This window comes from Volvox carteri, assembly GCF_000143455.1.
Source record: "Volvox carteri f. nagariensis unplaced genomic scaffold VOLCAscaffold_3, whole genome shotgun sequence".
Taxonomy (NCBI): Eukaryota; Viridiplantae; Chlorophyta; class Chlorophyceae; order Chlamydomonadales; family Volvocaceae; genus Volvox; species Volvox carteri.
Genome location: NW_003307546.1, coordinates 449,271 through 476,068, shown reverse-complemented (window position 1 = coordinate 476,068; position 26,798 = coordinate 449,271). Strand labels below are relative to the sequence as shown.

At 56.7% G+C, this 26,798-nt stretch overlaps 2 protein-coding genes across 2 annotated transcripts; one reads left to right on the top strand and one right to left on the bottom strand.

Annotated features, from left to right (window-relative positions):
* The first annotated feature begins 74 nt into the window (after positions 1–74).
* VOLCADRAFT_72648 (cytochrome b6-f complex subunit V) lies at positions 75–1,990 on the top strand. Its single transcript, XM_002946479.1, has 6 exons — positions 75–213; positions 415–521; positions 654–837; positions 1,106–1,194; positions 1,267–1,356; positions 1,564–1,990. The coding sequence occupies exons 1-6, from the start codon at positions 129–131 to the stop codon at positions 1,618–1,620; spliced, it is 612 nt and encodes a 203-aa protein (XP_002946525.1). The 5' UTR covers positions 75–128; the 3' UTR covers positions 1,621–1,990.
* A 5,186-nt stretch (positions 1,991–7,176) lies between these two features.
* VOLCADRAFT_115929 (uncharacterized protein) lies at positions 7,177–23,777 on the bottom strand (the record flags this gene model as incomplete). Its single annotated transcript, XM_002946313.1, has 15 exons — positions 7,177–7,360; positions 7,980–8,458; positions 8,964–9,032; positions 9,482–9,535; positions 10,201–10,331; positions 10,809–10,878; positions 11,014–11,106; positions 11,618–11,698; positions 13,152–13,334; positions 13,650–16,501; positions 16,718–17,026; positions 17,651–17,744; positions 18,059–18,810; positions 21,887–22,027; positions 23,528–23,777. The coding sequence occupies 15 exons, from the start codon at positions 23,775–23,777 to the stop codon at positions 7,177–7,179; spliced, it is 5,742 nt and encodes a 1,913-aa protein (XP_002946359.1).
* Positions 23,778–26,798: the final 3,021 nt, after the last annotated feature.

Here is a 26,798-nt window from a genome sequence, read left to right as displayed (position 1 = left end):
GGTCGACGAGGATCTTTGCCGTACGTTCTCCCTTTGCGTCCCAGGATAACGTTCGGGTCAGGACCTTATTTTCAGTGGTCTAACATCGGCTGTAGCGTAAGGGTCCTGTATTACCTCACAATATCAAAATGGCCCTCGCCACCCGCTGCAAGGCCCCCGCTGCCGTCTGCGCTGCTCACTCGAGGCGGTCCGTGAAGGTCTCGGCCCACAAGGGTGAGCTTTAGCATAGCTTGCTGAAGATTAACTATAGATGCTTTATCTTACTGAGATGAGGTACATAGTGGTCCGGGCGGTAAAAGTGCGCTTGCTGGCGACGTGCCCGATCCCCGGCGGGCGGGACCAGCTGATCGCAGTGCTTAAGCGGCGTCCACCTAAGCTGAGATTGAGCCATCTACTCCACTACTGATGGCGCAGGTGCCTTCGAGCAGGTCCAGGTCGCGGCCGCTGCGGTCGCTGCTGCTGCGCTCCTTGCATCGCCGGCCAATGCCGGTGTTGTCCTTCAACAGCCTGAGCTCAAGAAGGTAATTTTCTATGTTACACGCATTCTGATGCCTTCGTGCTGGAGCGGAACTTGATTCCATGCTGCGATGCATGCGGTGTGCTGTTAGCGTTTAAGGCATATTAAACCTGGTTCCATTTGTTGCTCTTTGCAGGTCTTCCAGGACGATGCCCCGGCACCCGCTCCCGTGAAGCGCGAGTTCAAGGGCCTGGCCCCTCCCTCCCTGCCCAAGCCAGTTGAGGCTCCTAAGCCAGCTGCAGTTGCCGCGGCCCCTGAGAAGAAGGAGGAGGTTAAGGAGTCGGGCAGCGACCTGGACCCGCGCAGCATTGCCCTCCCAGGCACGTCGTCAGGGGGGAAAGAACAGCTCCGAGCCTTCCGGGGCGCACGTGTTTTGTTGACCGCCTGATGGAAGCTGCGGGTTGTGTCTGTACGGGGTCCTTCTGGCATCACTCTAACGATTTGAAAGCCGATGCTACTGCTGCATCCGTCAGGTTATCAGTATGAGGCTCATTCCGTGTCGAATGTCGTTGCTGCAAGGGAGCTTGATGCCTACAATTGGTAGGTGGATTGCTCATGAGTCTCAACTTGCTCATTTGCTGGCTGCAGGTGCTCTGGCCCTGACGATCGGCGGCTTCTTCGCTGCCTCCAAGATCGACACGTCCTTTAACGAGTGGTTCATTGAGGCTGTCGTTAAGGTGCGTTGCTCCGCAGTAACGTGTTGGATTGCATGCTCGTTCTGACATTGTTATGTGATTGCGCGTCCCCAGGACTCGAACAACTACGCTGGGTATGAGGCCACCCTCAAGACGGACGCGGGCGTTGTCTTTCCCAAGGCTGCCACAGCTGGCACCAAGAAGGTGCGCGCCTTCATCGCAGGCGCCTGTGCGTTGCCCATGTAGCGTTTGCTTTTGCCTTGTCCGCTGCAAACAAATCGATCTGGTATATCGGGGTGGAACCTCGTTAAGCGAAATATCCTTAAAGGGATAATACATTTTTCCTTGTTCTCCACCAGCGCTGCCTGCAAATTTCGTGCTCAACACCTGCATGCTCCCGCTGCTCCTCAGGTGAAGGCTGCGACTGGGTCGAAGAAGGGCGGCTTCCCCTTCGGCGGCAAGAAGTAAACGGCCTTTCTCTTGGTAGTTGTGCTTGCCAGTAGCTTACCTCGAGCATTATTGAGAGCTGACCGACCTACTTCAGGGTTTTTTCCCGTCCCTGAGTGAGTGTCCACCACCCACCCCTGTACGGCCGCTTTAGTTGCGGAAAGGGATTCGACTTGGCAGTTTGTCGTCATTTTGCTAACCGAGACGGTTTGCAACAGCGGCGAAGACTGATGCTTGGGAGTGTTGTCTATTAGTGCTTTGGCTTGGTCTAGGTATCATACGATCTGGGCTCTGCAGCTCCCGTCTATTCTCGTCCTGGATATTGCGTTTACTTCACAGGCATTGCCTATGATGTTAATTGTGTAATGGTGTAACGAAACTGATAACCTCAGCACCTGAAATGTCCTGAATTGAATTGCACGGCCCGTGAAGCCTTACTGGGTAGACACCCGTGTCTTTCCCTCGCCCGAGCACAAATACCATATATTGCGTCCACAGTTCCCCTTACGTACCCCCGGCAGTTTAGATGCACATTAAGCCCGCATGAGGTTGAAATTATGGAGCGGCATGAATGGTTGGGAAAAGACACAGCATTGCGAAAATCGGCCAAAACCGTTGGGAAAGGGCGACCAAGAGGGGGAAGCTAGGAGCCTGTTTGCACAATTCCACTAACATGGGGACTTGGCACAGAGGTTAAAGAGCATACTGTACGGGCGCGCAATCCTTGGCACCTTTTTTGCCGTCAATCCTCACGGATAAGCAAGCCCAGCGCGACGCAAGAAGCTCGAATCTTTGAGCCTAATCAAGGAGCTCATGAACCCGGTAAGTTCTGTTCGGCAGGCGAATGTTTGTCTCAGCGACCAGCTCCAAGCTGATGGCTCTGTGCGACATGTAGCTTGAATTTATTGCGTTGCTCAGGCCATGGCATTTACCTGACATGCGTGCACGGGCACGTATATGCGTGGGCGTGAATGTATGAAGCGAGTCAGTGGGCTGCGCCTGGATCCTCACATGTAACTCAAGGTATTACAGTGCGCGAAGCATACACAGGCGGCGCCTCAACTTGGCACCGGTGAACAGCTCCGTTTTGCCGCTTGTGAGAAACTGTAAGTTTTGTTGCGCTGGTGCAGTGGGCGACGCGAGCTGCCGCTTACCGCCCTGCGTTCGACATTCTGTGGCTGGCGTATACTCTACGTTAATATGAAAGTGCAAATGGCGAAGCATAAGCACTGGATGGGGCTGCCCTTTTCGGGAGCCGCAGCCGTCATGTGGCCAACACATGCTAAGGTTTTCATTCCTCGTTTAGCACATCGTAAGCTAATGCAGTTTCGTTTATGTTGCTGGGCTTTGGAGGCAAACGGAGCACGAAGGGGCAAGTACCATGTCCCCAGGGGGCAGCGGTTGTGCCGCTGTTGTGGTACTAATAGCCGAATCGAGGATGACAAGTCGGGTGTCGGCTTCCTCGAAGCCGGAAAAAGGGCGGGCCCCCCCTGCATCCGTACAGGCCGGTAGCTAGCGCGGCACGTGTGACAATTGATGGGTAGTGTCAACGCGGTGGGAGATGTGCTTTGTTGCAGCAGTGCTGATGGTGTGAGAGCTAAGCTTGCACCGGCGGAATCGTCAGCACCGCCTGCGGGCTCCACGCGAATCGCATCCATCCCGGGTGCATGCCGCATGGACAGTGCGGCAGACCGCAAGTCGGAATGCCCGTGCGGGCAAATGGTAACGAAAGCTGGGTGGATTTCGGTGCTATCTGTGATGTTTATCCCCGAAGCGCCAGCGGCCTCAGCAATCCGCCCCACAGCCGCGGGCTTCATCGGGGCACACCGCAAGTCTCCGGAGGCCCCGAGCATTGGCCTCCGGATGTACAAATGAGCAGCTTGCGTACTTGCGATAGAGAATGCTATATAGTACCAATAACGCGTTTCAGCAGGGCGAGATATTATGTTTGGTCCGTTACACACGGCCACACGGACATGGGCAATCCTACAGGTCGGGGCCCCCCTGGGCGCTTTGCGCTGGGGCCCCGCCCCAAAACACGTGTTATTGGAATGCCCAGCCTATAATGATATTCGTGCTGAAGAGGGAATCGATCCTCAACAGAGCATGTTGGAGGCCATGAAATGGGAACCAGTACGTCTGGCGAGGATGTTGGAACGTAAGTGGGCTCACCGAAACTCCGTCACCCCCTTTGGACACTAGTCTGGGCTGATGTGCGTTGTTTCCTCTTCTCCGTGGCTTTTAGGCGTATAGATATTGCCCTTGGGCCTTCGGCTCGTATGGGTAGTTTTACAGGTATGGGGTCACGCACCCCCAACCATGTAACACACACATATGTGAAATGGGCTGGATTGCACGTCGCGCCTAGAATGCTGCGGCTCCCGCAGGAAATAGGCGTTCTGCGGTGGAAACTCGGGAGTCGCACTCAGTCAAGTTGGCCGATTTGCCGGTCTGCCCCCCTGCTTTTTCCCCAGCTCACACCAATATCGCTAGCCGCCCTGCGGACGGCTCTTCGGGCCATTGCTCGAGCACAGACAGGATCTGGCGCCTCAGGCAGTCACCGTCATAATGCAGGGTCTGATTGGCGGCTCAGGCAGCCGAGGCTGACAACATTGGTGTAATGGATGCCTGTACACCTGATGCGTGTGAGCCATGCACTTGAAACCGAAGCGTAACCAGCTCAGAACTCCAAAGCCCGAAATGAACTTTATAACCTGTTTATTCTGGACACGTTGATCCATGTTTCACCCGACTCAGGCTTGGTTAGCCTATGGTTACTGGTTTTTCTTTAGTTGCCTGTAAGCCTGATGCGCGTGAGCCATGCATCTCAGCCATGCCATCCCCACTGCTAGCTTGTGAATGTGGGGAAGTCGGATGGGCAGTCGATCTGCCCGCCCGACTTCCCCAGATACACAGCTAGCAACGCTTGATGGTATCTAACCAACACAACTGTCTGAAGGTGCCTAATCGCGCAACGTAGGAAGGCGCTTAGTCAGTGCAACTGCCGGAAGGTGCCTTCGGGCCGACTTGTGTGCTGGTCTGTCTCCAATATGGAGAAAGTAGAATCTAGCCATCTAGTAGGGTTAAGGTGACCCCCAGCACTATCCTGGCTTAGAGCGGTTTCAGAGTCGGCAGTTACAGGTGTAATCAGCTGGTTCATTCGAGGTGGTTGATGTGAAACCCGTGCCCAGCTAGGTTTCCAAGTGAAGACTTCAATAGTTCTGGGTCGTACATGGTCTTGGTGGTAGATTCCCGTGTTTGGCTAACTCCATCCCCCCCCTGTAACCATCGTCCTGGCCCCCGATCGGTGATCTAGTCGGATTCATTGTAAATATAATTCGTTCCATATGTTACATAAAAGCAACAGCAAAGCACCCGCTTCAGTATAATAAATAATTAATACTTAAAAATTACGCACTCAGGCACCTAGCTACGTGCAGTGATGGTGATGGTTCCGGCTCGCCGTGGTGGCAATCGTTTGCTTGGACACAATCCAGGGCCTCTCCTTTCGCCAAATGAGAACACTTCAGCACAACATAAGCCGGTTAAACGCTCGTTGTCTTCCAACGTTACATCGTCCTGCAAGTTGATCATGCAGCACCAGGCTATGTACCGTACGACAACCATCATGCCACGCCAGTCACACCTACCCCCAAAAAAGTAGGACCCTCCATGCTTGGAAAGCAGCTCGGCAAGGAAGGTAGGACTCTGTAGGATAACACTCAGGGGGAACTGTCTTTATAAATCTATGCAGCATGGAAGTGGCAGGTGTACCTTCTCGCCAAAGAATTGGAGGGCCCACGCACTAAGAGGCAGGCCCCACATAAATACGTACCAACTATGCAATCCCCTGTTGCCGTAAAAAGGTCGGTGACCCCAGCTGGGTAGGCACTACTACACACCCGCTACCCTACCCAAGAGGACCTTACTCACTTCCGCCATAACCCAACCCCTTGGTAGGGGTGTATGGGGTAGGGGTAGGGTGCCCTTACCCTACCCACAATGTCTACCCTTCATCACTACCCCTGGACAACTCCGCCCCGCCCCTTCGGTGGCTTACTCACAGCTTTATCCAACCCCCCCATCTGTATGTAACCTGCCCCCTTATCCCCCCCAGCTCAGATTCCATTAAGACATCAGTTTCGCTAAGCACTCCATGATATGCTACATTTGCACCAGCTTAACTCGGTGCTGTCAGGAGGGCCCCCAGCCCCCCCGCACAGGTAGGTCCTCTACACCACCAGGAAATGCCACTAGATACTGACTGTCAACGTCACCCCGTCAGAGCCCTGCTACCTACCGCTCTGTAATGTAGGGTCTGCATGTGCGCCCGCTGTGCAACTATGAACCCTGCCGCCAACCGCTTCCAACATAGTAGTGTCTGTAATATCCCCAAGGCATGAGTCCCAAAGCAGGGGATTGAAATATGCCGTAGGAATCTCAACCCACAACCTCTCACTCCACCCTGCCACCAACACCGTGATGTCTCTGATGTCTCTGGCCGCATCAACACACCCCAGCTGTGTCTCTGCTCTGCGTATCTGAACCTGCCCGCTGTCTCAACCCACCACCCCCACTGCCAATGACTACTGCTGTATACCAAGTCGTAAGTAAACCATGTTACACCTCACTTCTTCCCCTTACCAGTGCACTTCCCCATGGCCATCAAACTGTTCCTTGCCACATGCCGCTGCACCTGCTGCTGCTTGCGTGCCTGCCGCCTCCTGAACCTTGAGTGCTTTCACCTTGTCTGTCATCGTGCGCCGCCGCTGGTGCCGTGGCTGTGGTGGGATAGTGCCGTACGCGTCCAAATCCTCTAGGAGCTCCTCATCTAGCGACTCCGCCTCTACCAGCACGTTGGTGCAGTGCATGAGAGGCACCGGGCGTTTTGGCCTGCCTTGCATGGCATCAGGTCCGGTTCTGCCTCCTCTTCATCTGCCGTGAGTGCACAAGGCGGAAATGGAACCAATGGCCCGTGTGCTAATAACGCCAGTCAAGGAGCAGGAGCAAAGCAGTGCCGGCCCCACAACAGACGTCTTGCACTGGAGGGTTCATGAGCTCTACAGAGCATGACCAGTGACAGTAAATATCACGTTACCTCTGTCCTACTTACACTACGAGTAAATGGCCACCACCCACCTGCATCACCGACGGCTGTCTCCTCATCCGCGCCTATCCCCCTTGCGCCTCCCATCCATGCCATCCCCTTCCTCGCCGGCACCATCTCCATTCTCCTTTTCTCCCGTCTCGGCATCCACAGGGCCTAACTGGCAGAGCATGAAAGGCCGCCAGAGAGGACGGGTCTTGGAGAAATGTCTTGAGGCAGCCAACTGGTGATGGCATGGGTGTCAGTAACAAAGGCTCCCACACATTTAATTTACTAGGGTGCACTTTGTAATTGCCCATAACTTGTACGCACTGCAAAGCCCAGCGCCCTTCAATCGTCCAAGGTTGCTCTCACGGCCCAGATCTTCCGCTTCCTTCCGATCCACCGCAGCATGGGATGGTGTCACATTGGGTTGCTTGCTGTGGAACAGCTTGCTGATCTTGGCCATGCACTTTACAGCATCCACCTCCTCAGTCGGCTGGGTTGATGGTGGAGCCTCCTGAACCTCCTTCCGACATGTGGCCTGTTGGTTCTGCATGCAGGTCGTTGTCCATTAGCTTGTCCACCACCAGATGGAGCGCCGGTGGCTTGTCCTTCAGCATGGCCAGTCTGATTGTGCCGCCGATCTTGAATTTGCACAGCTGCACCCATGCACTTCTTCAGGACGTACCACAGGTCCAGCATGTATGTATCAGGGGTAGCTTGTAGCTTCAACTTGTAAACGCGCGTCAGGTCATTAAACTTGTAGCCAGTCTGTGAGCAAATGGCAGGCACAAAACGGGTGGAATGGGCTTTCTGGTCCATGCCACATCCATCAAGTATCGCCGTGGGCAACTCGTTGTGCTGGCCTGGCACTGGCACATCACCCGCTTCCTGCCACCCTATCCTAGGTGAAGAGATCCACTGTGTTACTTTAGCTTCAGGTTGAGAAACTGGTATACAAAGCTCGGGCGTGTTGTGCATGGGTATGGGGTGCGAGTAACAAAGTACCTGACCCTATCTGCAATACGGTCTCTATCCTGTCCGTAGGGTGAAATACACAATTTGTGCAGGATTCTGGCATGGCATTGGTAGGTAGGGGGCGAAATTCGCCACCAGCCAATTGTTTGCTGACACAGCAGGGGGTCAATCACAGAGGCCCCCTCATCATTAGCCCCTAACCACTGCCCTGTATTGAATCGTCATTCCTTGTAATGGGATCATGGACTGTACTCTACCACCCAGGTTACCTACTGTTGCCCAGGTCAGGTGAGTTATGGGGGAGTCGTTGCACCACCCCTCCTTATCCCCTGCAAGACGGTGCTGCTGCTGGCGCTGCTGCGGGCGCTGCAGCGGGCGCTGCCGCTGGTGCGGCGGCTGGGCTGCTGCTGGCGCTGCTGCGGGCGCTGCAGCGGGCGCTGCCGCTGGTGCGGCGGCTGGTGCTGCAGCTGGCGCTGCAGCCGGCGCTGCCGCTGGTGCGGCGGCTGGTGCTGCAGCTGGCGCTGTGGCAAGTGCTGCGGCGGCCGGCTTGGCGGCCGCAGCGGCCGCCAGACGCCGTTCCCCCAGAGCCACCAGCTCCATCCGAAGCCAGTACACGATCTGTCTAAAAGGGGGTCGTGCAACCGGATCGGCCGCCCAGCAATACACGATGAGGTGGGCCAAAAAATTGGGCATCCACCCTGGAAGTTCGGGCCGTATTTGCGCCTTGTCACAAACCGTTGCCAGAATCTGCAATGCGAGGGATTTTTGCCGGCGGAGGCGCGGGGAGCAGAGCTGAAGAGCAGGAGGCCGGGGAAAGGAAGTCCGCCGAGTGACGCGGACCTGGCTGGAGTGGAGGGTTGGAATCAGCATATGGCGTGGCATGTACGAAGGGAGCGGCCGGCGCATAACAGGTAGAGCAAGCTGCTAGACCGTGAGATCACCGCGACGATGCAGTGTCGATTGCAAGCAGCTCCCTTTCATAGGCAAAGACCTACAGAAATGGGACGAAGATTTAGGTGCTTTCACCGATCGACGACCGGACATTTAACGGTCCAACCATGGTCCCTCCTTTTCCCTATCTTTCCAAAATGCCGGATCACATTTCGAGATCCATTCGGCAAGGGCCAGCTGTGATGACGTGGGAATGGCGCTGAGCGACACCAAGCGAAATGGCAGCAGAGGAGGACCATATAGGACCATACAGAGACCTCAAGACCCCAATAACAGAAGGCGCCGGAGTTAGCCAGGCCTTCCTCTCCCTGACTGGATCCCGGTGGTCCGCACATCCCTCGCAAACCTGCATCTCTCCCGCCAGCCAGCTCCAGGGCATGACACCCGTGAAGCACTCGTACATGGTCATGGCGAACTGTAAGCACGGCGAAGCAGGACGGATCGGGACGGGGCCAAGGAACTGGTTACAGTGCGCGCCTGGGAATCGGGAATGCATGCTTAGGTGTCAGGGGCCAACAGCAGCAGCCGCAGGAGAAGCAGTAGCAGCGCCACCACCACCACCACCACCACCACCACCACCACCACCACCACCACCACCACCACCACCACCACCACCACCACCACCACCACCACCACCACCACCACCACCACCACCACCACCACCACCACCACCACCACCACCACCACCACCACCACCACCACCGGTTCGGGGCCCCGGGCTTGGTGCTTAGTGCACACAGCTGCGACCCTGCAGGGAGAGGCGCAGCGACCCCAGTACGGGGCCAGCACCGATGTCATAAGCACATTTCCGTGCTGCCCATCTCCGACTGTGCGCTGCCCTCCGGGCAGTGCCCCCGCACTCACCGCAAACACGTCCACCTTCTCAGAAATCATGCTCCCCTCGAACTGCTCGGGTGACTGGGAAGGGCAAAATTTGGGGGACGAGGGGATCGGGGCATTGAAAGACCCGAATCCAGGAGTGCGCAGAGTGAGTGTTTGTCTGTGTACGTCTTATTGCTATTATTGGCGTGTTTATCCAGCGGCAGTTCTCGAGCAAGAATGCCTGCACCAGTAATGCTCTTAAAGGTATATGGATCTAGTAGCGGCAACCCCAAGCAGTGTACTCTGCAGCCCTGAAGCGACAGGAAGCATCCTTAAGCACGGGCCGGCGGGAATCGGTGCTATGTAGCACGGGCGACGCAGGAAATATGACATGAGCATAGTTATAGGTTGTGCCTTCCAAACCCATCCTAAGACACGTTGTTGCAACCCTTTCGGTACGCAAATTCGTTCCATGATTAGCTGAGCTCCTATCACAACAAGCAGGCATGGATGATCCCTGGTTTGCACAGTCATTTTGTGCACACCTTACGTCATCCATCTCGGACAGCCCTAGGCTGGCCCTTGGTCCCCGCCGGCGTTTATGGCCCCGCTACAGCTTCGGAAAGTGCGCAGCTCAAGGTGTAAGACACCGTGGGCACATTTGCGCGTCTATCTTTTTTTGAGACTCCGCTTCTCCGCACGGATACGCCACGGCCCAGCACACACACACCCTCCGCCTTCCCGCCAGGCCGCCTTCTTACCATGTATGCTGGTGTGCCCGCATGTACGTCCTCCGTCCGCATGGGCGTGATGCGCATGATCTTGGCAAGGCCGAAGTCGCACAGCTTGACATGACCAGATCCATCTAGCAACAAGTTCTGCGGCTTCAGGTCTGTGCCCAGGGCAGAGGTGGACGATCAGCGCCCGGGAAGTGGGGGGCCAAAAGAATGAGTGGAGAGGAGTTGGATTACCATGGGGCGGGTTGAAGTGAAGCGGACCCGAGAAGTGTGGGATGGCATGGACTGGGATGCGCTCCCGTCTACGCATCTACTGTCTTGCCGGCTTTCGCGTTGAGCAGGACCCCCTCGTGCATGACTGATGCCGACGACCGAAACTCAGCAACAGCGACCGAGCCGCAGCAGCAGCGACCGAGCCGCAGCAGCAGCGACCAAGCCGCAGCAGCAGCGACCGAGCCGCAGCAGCAGCGACCGAGCCGCAGCAGCAGCGACCGAGCCGCAGCAGCAGCGACAGCAACCGCGATAACCGCCTCCGGGACTAACCTGGCTGTCACATTGCTTGGGTGGGGCAGGTTCACTGTCACAGCATCCAGTAGTAGCACCACCACCAGCACGCATGACAGGTAGCTCACCTCGATGCACAATCCGGCGCTCGTGCAGGTAGGCCATAGCGCTAGCCACCTCCAGACCGACGCGGATGACCTGGAGGGCAGGTAAGTGGGGGGAGTTGTGTGCACGTGTAGGGTAACAGTGTGTTCATGCGGCGCTGTGTGGGAGTCGTGTGTGGGATTAAATACCAGTGCCACTCAGTGAGCCCCTCCACGCGCGCTAGCCCACCTCGGCGTACGACAGGGGCGGGAACCGCTTCTCATTACTGCCTGGGCGCTTCGCATGTAGCCGGGAGTGCAGAGAGCCCCCCTGGGCCAGTTCCTGAGAGCAGGGGGCAGGGAGGGAAGGGGGGAAAGTCATGGGGGTAACAATGTTCGTCGTTTGGGGTCTTGAGCGCTCAGAGCTCCGATTGAGGGAGCGGGGACTGTTGCAGGTGCTGCAGGTGCCAGAGGTTTAGCAGGTCCTGGCGGTGGAGATGTCAGCAAAGCTGGTTGTGGGAGAGATGTTACGGGTCAGGTTGAACGGGTAGGCTGACGCGGGATGTGGGCGAACAACACTAAGCTACAAGGAACGGGAACACACAAGTTCACAAACAAAGGAGGGTAATGAGGTGGGAGGTCGAGGTGCCGAACATGGCGCGGCTTTATGACAGCAATAAAGGTGAAGACTAGGCACAAAGCTATCTAGGTTGCCGCCAGCCTAACGTGTATCTATGCATACAGGTGGCTTAACAAGGAAGGGGATTGCGATAACCACGCGTTTCGCAACAACATAAGTTGCATGTTACCGCTCATCTGTTTTCATCACCCTCCATGCCAGCTGCAGCCCTCACCTCCACGATGCACCCAAAAGGAGGTGCCAGGAAGGTCCCGTACAACTTCACGATGTGCGGGTGTTTCACACGAGACAGCAACTGCGAACAGCGCGAAGTACCGGAAGTGGTTGGAGGAGGTTTGGGTGCCGTAGCTGGGGGGAAATAGGAGAAGCTAGAGCAGAGGATCAGGGGGAAGGGGTCCACGGAAAGGAAGGAGACCGGACGGCGCCGCCTGACGAAGGGTGAGCCAAGCTGGACGCATCTACAGAGGAAGCAATAAAGCATGTGTTTTTGAGGGAGCGCTACCAACCCCCGACGGACATGACTGCATGAGCACGCGGTCCCTGGGACCTCTGTACTTGCCGCAATCCTGCACCTGGGGGCTTTTGGCTCGTATGGGTCTGTTACAGCTTTACGGGGTGACGCACCTCTAGGTGCAACACACACGTATCAAAGGATTATCATGTCGTATCACGTGCTCCCAGCCGTCCACACTACATAAATTCAAATCCTGCCCGGCAAGGCGCCCCCTCCCCCAATGGACGACGGGGTAGCCAGGCGGCTGTTGGTCTCTTGGTCTTTCTCGCAGCGCAGGGCACGGAGGCTTACGGGTGCTGCTGAAAGGTGCCGTGGAGGGTCCACGGACGCCTCGCTCCCTTGGTGTACGTGGCCAGATCTTCTCCGGCGCGGCTTTCGTTTGACGTTAAGAAAAGTGAACAACACATCGACAAAGAAACGGCACACCGATGGAGACCACACGAGGAGCACAAACGCCCATCGTGCTTTGGTGAAGCAATGCTTCTTCTGTTGCTGAGTGCTGGACACGCAAGATACTAGCCTTCCTTCCTAGCTTTGAAGCGGGACCTCCCACTAACATGCGCGGTGATGATCTCATAGCGCATTACGCCACCCTTAATTGCCAGTAGAGAGCATACTTAAGGTATTTGCTAAGCGCCTTGATGCACGGTGGGAGTCTCGGAATACCCTACCTAGGTGAACCCCGCGTTTTCCCCATTGGAATTACCTGTGCCAAGGCTTGTCGCTATATGAACTGGATGGGAGCGGGCCCGCCTTGGGGTGCGCGACTCGATTGGCTGGAGCACACTAAACTAGCCATGCCCCAGCGACTGCATCAAGTGCTAATGCGTTTCCGGTTAGGCTGTTGGGAATTAGAGATTAATCGGCCTAATGGACGTGAGCCCACCGCGCGTACCTGCAGGCTTTGTGACTGTGGAGCGGTTGAAGACGAATTGCATGTTTTTGCTGAATGCCCCGTTCACAAGAGCATACGGGTGACCTCATCTTTAAGGGATGCAACATGCGCACCATTATGTCTGAGGCGCCACCCCTGGCATGGCCAGGTACCTCTCGGAAATCTGGGAGGGCAGACACGTCGCGCTGAGGCCCTTCGCCCTGAAGCGGACGAGGGAGGAGGCGGATGGCCTCCCGTGTAACCGCATCAATACCAATATAACGTCCATGGCCCCCCGGCGTTTACGGACACCCCGTATGTGGAACTTGTGACTTGTAACTCCATGCTGCCACCACCCACCTTTGCTTCCTGCCGAACAGTCTCCAAGGCCCTCTCCTTCAGCATCGGCCCGTCCATCAGCTGCACCATCTTGCAGGCTACCGGACGCCCCGCCCAGGTGCCGTGATATACAGTGCCGTACGCTCCGGAGCCCAGCCGGCTTCGCAGGGTCACATCCCGGGGATCGATGGAGACCCAGCCCCTCTGGTAGCGGCGGTGTCACGTGGTACACACACCATTGTGAATGGGGCTGTACATGTGTGGTTAAAAATGCAGTTGGGGCTATGGGGCTACAATGCAGTTAGTTCCAAGGTGGTGTGGAACCTTGTTGGGGCTGCACACTGTCGGTTCAGGTGCCGGGGAATGCAATGCAATGTGCCGCGCCATCACTAGGCGACGTGATCAGGGACGGGCGGATTGCTAGGAAAGGGGGATTGCAGGAGGGAGATAATCCCAATAGCGGTACAAACAGGTTCCTTGCCTCCCCATATCACTCACCCTGACTTACACCTGACTCACCGGTCTAACTGCCCTGCGGGTGTCGTTACCGTTACTGTTACCGTTACCGTTATTGACTGGTGCCCTAATGCGGCTGGTGGCGGCCGCGTTGGCGCGGACGGCCAGGCTCCCGAAGGAATCTTCAATGCCGTCAGGAGGACCGCACGCTCGTGCAGGATGTGTAGCCGGGCCGCCACAGCCGCCGCAACCGTAACCACCTAGGCCGACGCGGGAACCTGGAGCCGATGCCGACACCAGTGGAGGTAGAAGCGCTGTTGCCACCCACACCGGCAGCACCGGCGCCGCCGCCGGGGCAACGGGGCCGTTCACGATAGCTCCCGGTAACATCACGGGGTAAGGGGGGTGCACACCCGGCTGCTGCTGCTGTAGCTGCTGTAGCTGAGGCTGCTGCTGCTGCTGAGGCTGCTGTAGCTGCTGCTGCGGTTCTTGCGGGAACGTGAGGCGCGTATCATGGCCAGGCCCGGCGGCGGCGGGCGCGGCTGCCGCTCCCACTCCCGCTCCCACTGCCTCTCCGGAGGACCCGGCCAGGTCGAAGAGCACCGTGTCTGCCACCGTGCTGCTACGGGCAAAGGCTGAAGTCGCAGAGCCAGCGGGTCCAGCGGCGGAACCGCCGACTGGCACACCCCTTGCGGTGGCTGGGAAGCCAGGCGCCTCCGCCTCCGCCGCCGTACCCAACGGATCCCCGATTAGGGGCCGGGGGCCATCTGTGGCTGCTCCACTCCACGCACCATGGCTGCCAGCAGTCAAGCGAGGTGCGCCCATACTGGCGATATCCGCGTTGGCGACACCAATGGCGCCGTCCATTACGGTATCCTCGTCGTCGGAAACATCATTGCTGAGCAAAATCTGGAGGTCCCTTTCGATGTCGGGCTGAGTTATGAATGACACCGAGCTCCGCAGCGACATCGCCATCCCGCCTGGGTAGTTTCGTGGCCGGTACTCTTCATAGACAAAGATGCTGCCGCCGCCATCACCGGGAAGCGGGGTAACACCGTTGCCGGGGACGGCGTTGCCGCGCGCGGCCATGTCCCACTCGGCCGGCGGCAAGAGCGAGTTGGGGCTCGAAGGCCCGGCGTGAAGGCCGGAGTCCCGCATTGCTGCGGGGAGCTCAGCTGCGACGGCGGGGCCATTGCTGCTCTCAGGCAACTGTTGCTGATTGAGAAGGGATGTGCTTGGCGTTATGGAAGCTTCGGCGTTGTTCATAGTTATAGAGTTGCTGCCCTGAGCCGAGATCTGCAACTGCACATTTGGTGGTGGCAGCGGAGGAAGTGGCAACAACTGCTGTGATTGAAGTGGCTGCGGCGGCGACAGAGTTCTAAGGAGTTCCGGGAATGCACCCCGACGTGAAGCATCAGCGAGCCCGGCAGTGATGCCCGTGCAGCCGCAGCCATCGTCGGAAGCATTGCAGCCTTTTTCTGTCTTCCCATAGAGCCTCACGATACCATCTCCGGCTGCGAAGGGGGACGAATTCGGTTGCCCGTAAGGCCCGCCCGAGTGGGCAGCGGTGTCGCTGACAGCAGCGGCGGCAGCAGCACCTGCAGCTGGACCGCCGGCACTGCCGCCGCCGCGCGGAACACCCTCGTGGGAAGCGCTGGGGCACTCGCTGCCAGCCAGACCGCATAAAGCGATCTTCGCCGCCGCAGCTACTCTCTGGAACCAGGCTGCAATGCCCAGGGCACCAGAGGCGGCCTCTCCTCTGCTTTCCACCTGCTGCCGCCTCTCCCAGCGACGGTAGTAGTGCACGGCTAGGATGCAGCCCAGCAAGGCAAACAACAGTACGGCAACTGCGATACGATTGGACACCGCCAGCGTGCTGGTACCCGATGGTGCACTCTCATCGCCCCCGCCAGCGCTTGCCGCCGCCGTAGCATTAGCGTCGACGGGCTCCTCCGTCACGGGACGTCGTACGATAACGGTATTGGGTATCGGTTGGCCCGGCATACTGCGAGGCTTGTATGATGCAGGGCGCATAGGCCTAGAGACGAACGGCTTATCCAGATGAGGCGGCTGAGTAACGGAAGCAATGTACAGCGGCGAGGGCGGCAGATGGAATGGGGGTGAATAATCGACTGTTGGAGGCTTTCGGCGGTGCGGCATGCTGGCATCCATTGACTCCTGCATGTCCCCTGTATCGGTGGATGCTCCAGAATCTTCCGGCTGTGGCACCGGCGATCGAGTGCCTTCCTGGATGACGTGAGATATCTTGTCCAACAGCTCATCCATGCCGCTGGTCTTCACGGCGGAGGCTGCGGCGCTGCTGCTGGCACCAGTGGCGCTTCCGACTCTGGAACTGGCCTCCCGTACAAGGTCCTGCAACGGATTTAGGACATCCATAGAGACATTGGTGCCGTTATTTGCCATTGCCAGGAGGTTCTTCAGGCGTTTGACCACGTCTTGTGGAAGGATAGCGCCGTCAGTGTCACCGCCTCCGCCGCTAGAGCTATCCACCACCACCACCGATGGCATCTGTCTGGAGACCCCCGGCGTTCTTGAGTTTCCGATTACAACGGCGGGGTTGCTGCCGCTGCGATCGTCACCTACCCTTGGCTGCACCAGGAACTCGGCTATGGCGGCCGTCAGCTGGCTTTGCACAACGCTGGACTTTGCCAAGGAGCCGGGAGGGGGCGGCGGCGTGATAGCACTGCGGTCGCCAGCGTCGGTGGTGGCGGCAGCCCTGGCTATCGAACCTGAGACATGGCCTCTAAAACGACCGCCATTCACGACCCGGTACCCCCCGGGTCCGCCGCCAACATCGCCGCCGTTGTGGGAGGTTGGACCGGGGACGCCTTTCCGCCCGTTATGCAGCTCCCCACAGCAGAAGACGGAAGCACATGCCAGGTTTGGTGGCTCGACTGGATGGGCCAGGAGGAAAATGGAACAACACAACGGGTATTGGGGAGGGGCTGGTCATATAAACAGAAAGGGCATGGATAGGGATATGGCAGATGGGGCTTGGGGCAGATGGGGGATTCAACTACTAGTACATGCGCCGACGACTGCACGCGATCAGCCATCGTTTACCACCACTGCCACAGCATACAAATCAGCTGGCGATGCATATATCCCACCTGCTGAGGCCTTTGCAGTTATTGTTGCCACCGACGCTGACGGTGCCGCCGCCGCCGTGCCAGCTTTCATCACCAGCTGGCTATACGGCATACCACACGCCGGCAGACCGAGGCTGCGCGACGGCAGCTGCGCGCAACGCTGATTGTTGAGTTGCACAGAGGTCCACTCCAGGGGCGCCTCGGACCAGCCTTCAGAGGAGGTAGTGGGTTCCACCACCACCGAAAAGGTGAAGTTGGCAGTGCCACCGGCGGGGGAGATGGAGGCGGTTCTGGCGGTGTTGACCACTCGCACGGGGGAGAGCTCGCTGCCTGGGGGTGGGGCGTTAGGAAGCGGTAGGGGGGCATGGCAGAACCGTTATAACCAAAACAAAGCGGGTGGAATGGGGTGGGGTGGGGTAGGATGGGGTGGCACCATCATTTGTCGGCTGACGGTCACCACAGCGCACTTTGTGATAAGAATGGGTTGTCACTCGGCGTTCTACTTAGACATCATACATATATACGTATATTAATAGGGTTTGGCACTACTGGTAACGCGCGACCATTGCCCCCGGGAGATCCCGGGATCGATACCTATTAGGGTCAAAAGTCCTTCCGATGGTGCAAGGCATTGCGCCCCTAGTTGATGGACGGTGGTGACCTGGGATAGAGTTAACCTGCGAGCCGACCAGGAATTGAGTTGGGCCGCTGTCGACCCGGCAGATTCCGTTGAATGCTGGTGGTGGGTGCGGAACCTGAGCGATCCACTGAGAAGTTGACTAGGGTGACTGGATGAGGGTGCCCCGAAATACCGGGGAAGGCAGGGTTTCGCAGGGTAGCTGCCACGGGCGAAGATACACCCCCCTGTTTCACACATCATAAAAGCTAAAGTTCTTTCCGTGATATAATTGATACTTTCTGCTCGCCATGGATATTGCATCGTCCGCTGCGCACCTGGGCTGAGGAGTACGGCCCCGTCCACATCGTGTATAGTGTATGGCGGGACGGAGTTGAAACGCCACACCAACTTCCAGCCGTACAGACTCCCCTGCTGGCCAAAACACAGCACAAGGTGACTAAAGATATACGCGACCCCTTTTATCCTTACTGCCAGGGTGCTAGTCCGATGCAATTGTGTGAATCGTGTTAACCGGCATACTTGACAACATATAACAGGACACAGATTGAGACTGCACAGGGGCGGTGCTCACAGCATGGTAATGCACGGCATCATGTACCACTACTCAGTACTATGTTTTTCTATATAGTGCTGTATGGGGTGTTAAATATAATATGGCGCTGTGCGCTATGGTAATGTACCGCATAGTAATGTACCGGCACCCCACTTACTACGCGCCTCACCTGGCCATTGTTGATGATCACGCCTCTGGAGCACAACGGAATGTCGTACAGGTCGTCGATGGACGCTGCGTTGCCAACCTTGCCCGTGCTGTCACCTTCAGCCATACCACCCCCACCATCACCCCCACCACCGCCACTGCCCTCCTGCTGAGTAGACTCCTTCGAGCTCCTTGGAGCCCCACCTGCAGCGGCTGCCGGGCCCACCATAAACCCCACCACCAGGGGGCAGCCGCGGAGGGCTGCTGGGCTACCGGTTAATGCCGGGGGGAGCTGGGTCAGGGAGTGGACATGGCAGTACGGCGGGAGAGGAGGAGATGGAAGCGGCAGAGGACGCGGAGGCGGAGGCGTGTGGTCAGCGGGGGTGTTGTGCAGCACCGAGATGGACCCAGGCAAAGGCCCCAAAGCTGTCGGTGACGGGGCCGGCAAGGGCACGGCAGGCAGACCAGGTCCTGCTAGTCGGCGCAACCCACGACGCGGTGTGCTCCGGCTGCTGTGGTTGGCTGGTGCTGCGGTCTTTCCTTGCAGACCGTTGTCAATGTTTCCGCTTGCAGTAGTGCTGTTGTTGCCATGGGTGTTGCCATTAGTTGTTGCCATTGTATCGTTCCTGACACTGTTTTGGGTACCGTTCTCTCCCGAGCTGCCGTTGGCTTCAGCTGGGTCTACGGCAGCGGCAGCGGCGGCTGAGGACGAGATGCTGGCCCCGAGTCGCCTTGCCGCCGAGGAGACGACGTCCTTGCGACCGGACAGGGCGGCTACCGTGGACACGGAGGGGCAGGGGAACAGCTGGGTGTCAGATTTAGTGGCCCTGTGAGGCGGTTGTGGTCACACGTTCACTCAAGACATATTCACATTCTCCAGGGCCAGCGGGGTTCCTTGGTTTGGTATGGCTCGAGATCATTTCCCTTAGGAGAGCAATTTTCGGCCGTGGAAGCTACTGGGACCCCATCCGATTATTGTACACAGAGTAAAGACTTCTCACACTCGCGCTCACCGTTTCATGTCCAAGGAAACCCGTTATTCCAACAGCTATCCTTCACCTTTTTCCATGCGAGTGGCTTTGGGTTGAGTAGTCTAGAATACAGGCGTTCGGCTATGGGTCCACGTCTCTTCCTAATTGCCACAGCAGGTATCGGCGTCACAGCAAGGTCGCCCACGACCGTACACGGCATGACACAGACCGAAGCCCCGTCGTATTGACTACTGGCTACTGTCATAATGTGCGCGGTGATGGGTGTCGGTTGTTGGCCTGACGACCTAGGACTTAACGGTGCTCGAATCGGTCATCAGCCAGGATAGATAATCGATCGCAGGGGCGCCAGGTGACGGCGACGACAACGGCCCTGGGGGCTAATTTAACTTGCTTAGACTTGTTGTATCACGCAATTGAGCCGTGCGCGCCCAGCATGCGCAATCAAGTGCAAAATAAGCGCGATTTAGGGGACAAACCTATGTAAGGAGGCATCACGGCGTACATAGCCTTACAGGTACCTTACCTAGCGTCACCGGGGCAGACGAGACTCGGCAGGCGCGGGTCAGGCACAGCAGGAAAAGCACCAGGAAAGCCAAGGATGAGCGGGAAGCCGATTCGAACCGCGGGGCGGGGCCAGTAGTTGCAGCAGCAGCAGCCTGCTGGCGACGAAGAATGTTCCTTCGGAAATACAGTGACCAGCGCAAAATACGCTGCCATGTCTCCATATGTAAGGACATGGGGCCCCAGGCAGCTGCAGCTGCTGCGCCACGACGCCGCAGCGGCATCATCGCCACTGCTAATTGCATTGGCGGTGGCATGTCACAGCGCAGTTGAGTTCGCAGGCGTGGGCAATGGCCTGTTCAAACGGCGGGAGTTATTTACCTTGGAGTTATACAAGACAATTGTCGGAGGCCGCACGAGGCCGTAACTTGTACAGGAGTCTACGGGGCCGGGCGACTTGTCTTGCTAGCCACTCTGTTTGATGTTGTTAGTGACCTGGCGTGAAGCACGGAGGAGGGCGACGAAGGCTGGATTTCCTTGTGAGGGCCTTTGTGCAGGGCCGTTTCACCTGCCTCGAGGAATGTGGTGAGGCCTCGAGGATAGCTGCGGCGCGTTGAGAGAGTCACTCCGCGCAGCAGCAACCAGGTGGCAAAAGATAGAAATGGACTAAACAGTAGCCCTAGCTAGCCGCGCGTGTTTAGGCCGCGTTGGAGATGGTTGTACCCTAAGCAGTCCTAAGCGCCAGAATAGCGGAGTGACCCTGGGGCCTACGTCCAACTAAGCATGATGCATCTAGATTCATACTGCTCAGCCCACGGTGCTTACCTTGTGAAACGTTCGCGTTGTCAGGACAGTACTATCAGGCCAGTTCAGGCCGTAGCATACTCCGCAGCCACCGGTAGGGAAGTCCGCAGAGCCGTCGACCAGGAGGCCGTCGGATACGATATCAATGAGGCCAGGGGAAAATAGGCTTGTGAGTGGGAGTGCCTTGCACCCGTATTTATTCAGTTTACCATGGGCTGTCCTGCTAAGGTTTCGGGGACTCATCGGACCACCCGAATGGGTGGGGATCGGTCCCACGCCCCTGCAACCGCAGATGCAATCTCAGAAATGAACATGTACTATAGAGATGGTGAAAATGTCGGCATGCAACATGGACTGTGGCATCGCGTACATAGTAGGCAGCTAGGCTGTTCGTGCTGCTGGTCCGAGAGCGGTCAACGTTGTAGGGTTCAATCAGTGGAAGACGTCGCAGTGACAAATATGTCCATCATATCCATGGTTCCAAACTAATCGTGATAATCTTTCAAAAGACAATCGTAGGACATGGGAGAGAGAGCACCTGCAATCGTGCGTGGGCATGAGGAGTTCAGCTTACTTGCGATATAGGGAAAACTCTCCGGATTCAGCTTGATTCAGATAAACCTGTAATTTCTTTCTATGTTTTTTCAACCAGTCCTCAAAATGGTTGGCTGATGAACAGGACCTAGCGGCGGCGGCCGCAGCAAACGCGATCGCGTTCTTTGCTCTCATTAGGCTTTTACATTTTGATAAGCTGCATATTATAACTTTCATGGCTGCCTACAAAATCGTTGGCAGATGCGGAAGGCGGAGTAAGTGAGAAGTGGCGCAAGCCGAGGAGGTCTCAAGAGTGGCAGGCCGCAGGATTCGTGCGCATTAGACAACAAGCAAATAAGAGACGCTACTGCGGTAATCTGGGGTAGCGGTTGATCTTTTTCCTCTTTGGCGATTGCTCTTCCTGCGCCCCCTTGTCTGACAAGGTTTGTTCGTTCACAACGCAACCATACGGTCTTGGAGGCATATGAGCATAAACAAACAAGCAGTTTGACACAATATGTTAAAATCTAGTTCCAGGACTTGCCGGTTGCTTAGGCGGCTTCCTGTAAAGGCCCATAACAACACCTCGCCTGCTTTTGCGCTGTCCCCGGACCGTGGCAATTTTGATGTACGCGTAACGCACAGCATTAAAGATCCTGACTTCTCAGCGCTTGTAGTCGAACATATGCGTCATACATTTGCCTTGGCTGCTGGGTGTGCAAGTGAATCTACACATGCCGCGTCTTCGGCCAGCGATTGCTGGTCTTCCTCAGTGCGCGTCGCCCATCTGGCTTTCCCATCCCCCTAAGGCGGGTGTGGTTACGCTGGTGCAGGTAATCAGAGACAGAACCCAGCCGCGGGGAGACGTGGGCTGCCCGCATCCAAGACCCTTCACCCCCTAAAAGTCAATCCGCTAGACAGTAATACCACAATTAGCACTCTGCTTCCGTCATTTCGTCTATTCTGTGGACTACAAAACAGCACGCCACCTGTGCTGCAACCCACCGGCTGCAACCCACCTGTGCTGCAACCCAATCGTAAGCCCAAGTTGCCGTGCCGGAAAGCGATGTGCTTGAATAATAACCATATAAACACAGCCTTTACTAGCACTCCGGGAGCTGCAGTAGGCAACCAGCAGCAGCTGCAACTAACGCCAGGACCTGTAGCGACATCGGGGGAGGCAGTCATGGCAACCGTACCTACAGGACCGGCGCTGTGCCTATCCAGGCAAATGCCAGCAGCACTGGCGCCGACAGCATCCCTCCCCCAAATCCCCCTATAGGAGCGTTTCTGTCCACAAGTGACACCGCCACCCCACGAATCGGGACCAGCACATCAGGTCCCCGCCAAAAAGGCTGCTCAATGGATGTCGGCGGAGAGTTAGCGGCATCTCGGTGCTGCACTTGCCACACCAGCAGGCAGTTGGGCGGGTACACGTGGGGCTGGTGTTTACGAGCAGAGGGACTCGGGCGTTGAAGTATTCACAACATGCGCGTCATGGTCACTTTGTTCTTGCTTGCTTGCAGCACCGCCACTTTGCCGTTGGGGGTTTACATTTCGATGGACATCGCATCGGCAGATATGCGTGTGTGTCTGTCAGTTTGCCCGCCGCCTCGGCCTGGGGCTCCCCGTGCCGGTTAGCATTGGAATGCAAGCAGCATGGAAGGCAGCCTTGGAGCTAAGGCACACACTGTTATCCTTACAGGAGGGTGAGGCAGTCCATCTAAGTGATATGCCCAATGAAGCCAACCCTCTTAGTCCTCCTGCAGCTGCACCTTACGGCTCTCTGCCACCTGGGCGGGCAGTTCCCCCAGCACGTGATGGACGTGACGGGGGTTCCGCAAACATGGAGAGGAGTGTGGCCCCCATTGCCGTGTACGAAATATAGCGGCTGCCAGAGAGCAAGAGCGCGGCGTAGTCGTCCAGAAGAGGGGCGAGATGTTGCCGGGAGCCACCGGTATGCTGTCGGGGACCCGTGGAACAGGTGCAGGAAAGCACGCGGCCCCCCACTGGCATTTTCCCCCCAGCATGAGGAGCAGCAGGAGCAGCAGCAGGAGCAGCAGCAGGAGCCCAGCTATGTAAGTGTGTGTATGTGTACATGTACGTATACGTATAAAATTTTGAGTTGCGTTACCCTAAAGGAGGTGTAACGGGTTTTGCAGCAGCCACAGCAGCCCCCACTATCGTTTCCACTGTGGCCACCTTCGTAATAGGCACAGGCACACTGAACAGCAACAGAAAAGGCAGCAGCGGTCACGGTGTCAGCAGCGGGATACGGTCCTTCGCGAGCAGCTCATTGGCGGGTGGGTGAGTGGGTGGGTGTCAGGACTGGTGAGCAGGTGTTGTCCCTGGTTGTGCCCCGGCGTTGGGCACTTGCAAGGGTGACGATAACGGTGACTTTGGGGAATTTGTGCATGCGTACGCAAGGCAGCGGGGCGACAAGGGGGGCCCGGCAGGGCGGTCGCCAGAACGAGAGTGGGCTTTGCGGAGTCTGCATTATCGAGGCCCCCGGGAAACGGGGGCTACCGACTGGCACCCTGTGCTGCTGAACGCCTTACGTCTCACGAGCTGTGTGGTGCATACTCAAAGCCGACATATTCAATGTGTGTGTGTGTGTGTGTGTGTGTGTGTTACATGGTTGGGGGTGCGTGGCCCCATACCTGTAAAACGAAATTCAATGTAATTCATTTGGATGGCCAAGAGCGGGGGTGTGAAGGGCGAGTCCGGCAGCGGCGTGAAGCTGAAGCTGCGTGCGGTCACTGCTTGCGCCGCTGGGCCCTTACTCATACTTGCGCCGCCACCCCACGCCTTCACCACGCGCACACAACCACCATGGCAGCTGCAAGCAGCCGCAACCAGTTCCAGCAGCAGCAGAACCGTTATGCGCACCACATGCGGCAGAGGCGGCATTAGGGATGCTGCCTCTCTCTGACTGCAGTAGTGATTGGAGCTACAGCTGCCATGGGGGGGGCCTGGCAGGAGAAATGGCCGCGGTATGTAGCCACCTCACCTAGGGGAATATGGGCGGAATTAGGCGCCCGGCGGGTATGACGGCCGTGTCTGTTTTGGTATGTTTTGCAATCACAGCAATCTACGACGGCAGGGTAATAGAGTGTAGGTAGTACCGGGGCTATGTAAAAGTGCGTTGAGATATCGAGAGACCGAATTTCCAACATTACGATACAGGTGGCGTCTTACTTTTAGCGTACGGATTTGCAGCTACGCATGTTTGTCCAAGTCACTGGTTTGTTAAATCCTGCGTTGGTCACTCAATTGGATGGTAAACTCGACAAGTGGCTTAATCGTTTGGCGGGCGATGCGACTCGCTCGCTTAGTCAGTCGGTTCGCAAGCCGGCCACACATTACTCGGTCACTTAGTCAGGGTCGTTCACTTTACGAGTTAGTTCCAAGTCAGTGCATCATTCGCCCCTCCGTTACTCTGTTTTTTTGTCAGTCGGGTTGTTCAATCAGCCATTTAGCATTCGCCACCAACCGAGCAGGGAAGCTCTTTAGATGGACGGTGTTTATCAACGGCTGGGAGTTGCCCTTGCTGCCGCGGGTGCAGTCCCTCCACTATCGTGGGCCAGCAGGGAGGGGTCGTACAAGTAAATAGGACCGCACCCTGGAGCGAAGGGTCAATCTGGGGGCTGGAGGGTCCCATTAGGTGACGGGCCGCCAGAAGTCGGGTGTCCAGCCGGGCGCGGACAGTGGAGGAGGAGCTTACTCGCGGCGGGTGCTTTTCCGTTTCCCTTCCTTGTGCCGCTCAGTTTCGTGTTTCTGGTCTCGACACTGACACAGCCTGTCGCTGCTGGTACCGTTAAATAGAGAAGTTCATGCACGGTGCGCATGTGTGTGTGTGTGTGTGTGTGCGTGTGCGCGTGTGTAGGGAGTAGGTAGCCGTACCTGCAGAGATATGTCCCACCGGGGGCTTAAGGCAGGGCTTCCAGTTGCTGACCCCAAAGGCAGTCTTTTGGTAGGGAATCGCTCAGCATCGAACGAAGAGGGAAAATGAGAGAAAGGAAGATTCTGGAAGATTAGCAATAATGGATTGAGACATATACGAGCCACACAAACCCGCAGGCGCGCGGAAATCCGACCCGCTATTGCTTCATTGTATCGCTAATAAGCTGTCTGAAACCTGCAGATAACCTGCTTCGTTGGACACAAGTAACATGCATTCCGTTGGTGTAGGCATTGGCGAGATGTGCTTGCTATATAGGACATGGCTGTTGCGTACTCACGGGCAGGAGATGTAAGGACAAGCAAGGGATCGGGCGACGCGGATAGTTTTTGTTACTGTTACAGCATGCACGTGACCCCTTTGCATTCTACGTACTAGCGGTGAGGGGAAGCACTGCTCATGGACGTCTGAAGGTAACATCGCCAGCAGGGATCAGTTGCATCCAACGTAGGTGGGGGGCACCGTATGTCGACAGTTCATAACAAGCAAGACTCACTATACATGTCCGGCATCCTGTTTACCACACCGTAACCTGACATAGGACTATTTAAACATGGTGTTCGTCGAAGCAACACCGCCCTGACATTCCTGTACAGCGGCACATTCCTGCACATCATGCGTATGGCTGCTAATCACGCTAACGCTTATTGTTTGACAGATTCACGCTAAGCCATTTTTTCTTCACCAAACCATATCATTTGTACGAATTGTGGCGCAATCGGACAACAACCTTCTGAATCACTACGTACGTACATACGGCGATAGAATCATCTAGCCGACTATTCAGCAACTAACCGCTGATGCAAAACTGGTGCCCCCATGAGAGCAGACTCTAAGTAGTAATACTAACTCAACGGAAAAGCAGGATTCATAAACGAAGGAGGATCACTAGCAGAGCCACGTGGCCCGCTTGCAATTGTAGAAAGAGCCTATCCATATGAAAACCAGGAGTCACCTGGTAGATCTCCTTTGCATGCTACGAAACGAATATCTTGCATCTGATTATTAAAACACGCCCAACGAGCGATAGGCCGGAGCAGCGCACCTCCACTTGTAGGCAGAACTTGTTTAGACAATGCAGGATACTACAACTGGTTACTAGGTACTCACGCACCGCGGAACACACGCCCTTTGGCACAGCTATCTTAATGGCAGCGCGGATGGAGCTCATCATTACCTTTTGTTCTTGCTAGGAGTCAACCTGCTCGCAACTCTCTCCTCGTGTAAATATGGCGCACACCACGGCCAGCAGGATACATACATAGGCTCCGGTAGCGTCCGTCATAACCGCTGCCAGCTGGCTGGCCTGCACAGCAGATATAGAGGTGCTACTCCTCCTCCTCCTCCGCACGCGCACAACCTGCAGATGATGAAACCACTCCTCCTGCCCTGCCTGGCCCGCAAAGCAGGAATATGGTGTAAATGTTTTCTGAGGTCCAGCCGACATCATACATGGCTGCCCCGCAATTCCGTGGAATGACTCTCCACGGTCGCAGTCCTGCGATGACACGTAAACAACCGTATACTCCCGTACATACAGCAACCCAGCCAAAGCACATAGCATATACGTACTGCGGCGCGAACCTTGTTGCGACAGCTCTCCCTTTTCCCTCAGTAATAGCCGAGACATACAACGCTGCTCTGGATCTAGTTCAGCACTATCTGGAGGGCCACACGTCGGTGAATTTTTGCATCGTCTGTAGATCCTGCCCTCCCTGGTGCTTTACATAGGGACCGTACCCATCTAATACACTAGGATACGACCTATATACGATAATTTTTTTACAGACGACAGCCGTCAGCGGGTTAGGCTAACAACTGACACCCTGCTGAAAATGAAAAGGCATCATGCAAACAGGTGCCTCTCTGAAGTATGCGCCTCCTCGGCGGCCTTTCGTTTTGCAGCTATCTTAAGCAGCGCCAAAGCCATGCTGCGCCCGTGCTGCGGCTCCAGCCGCCGTCGGCGGCGA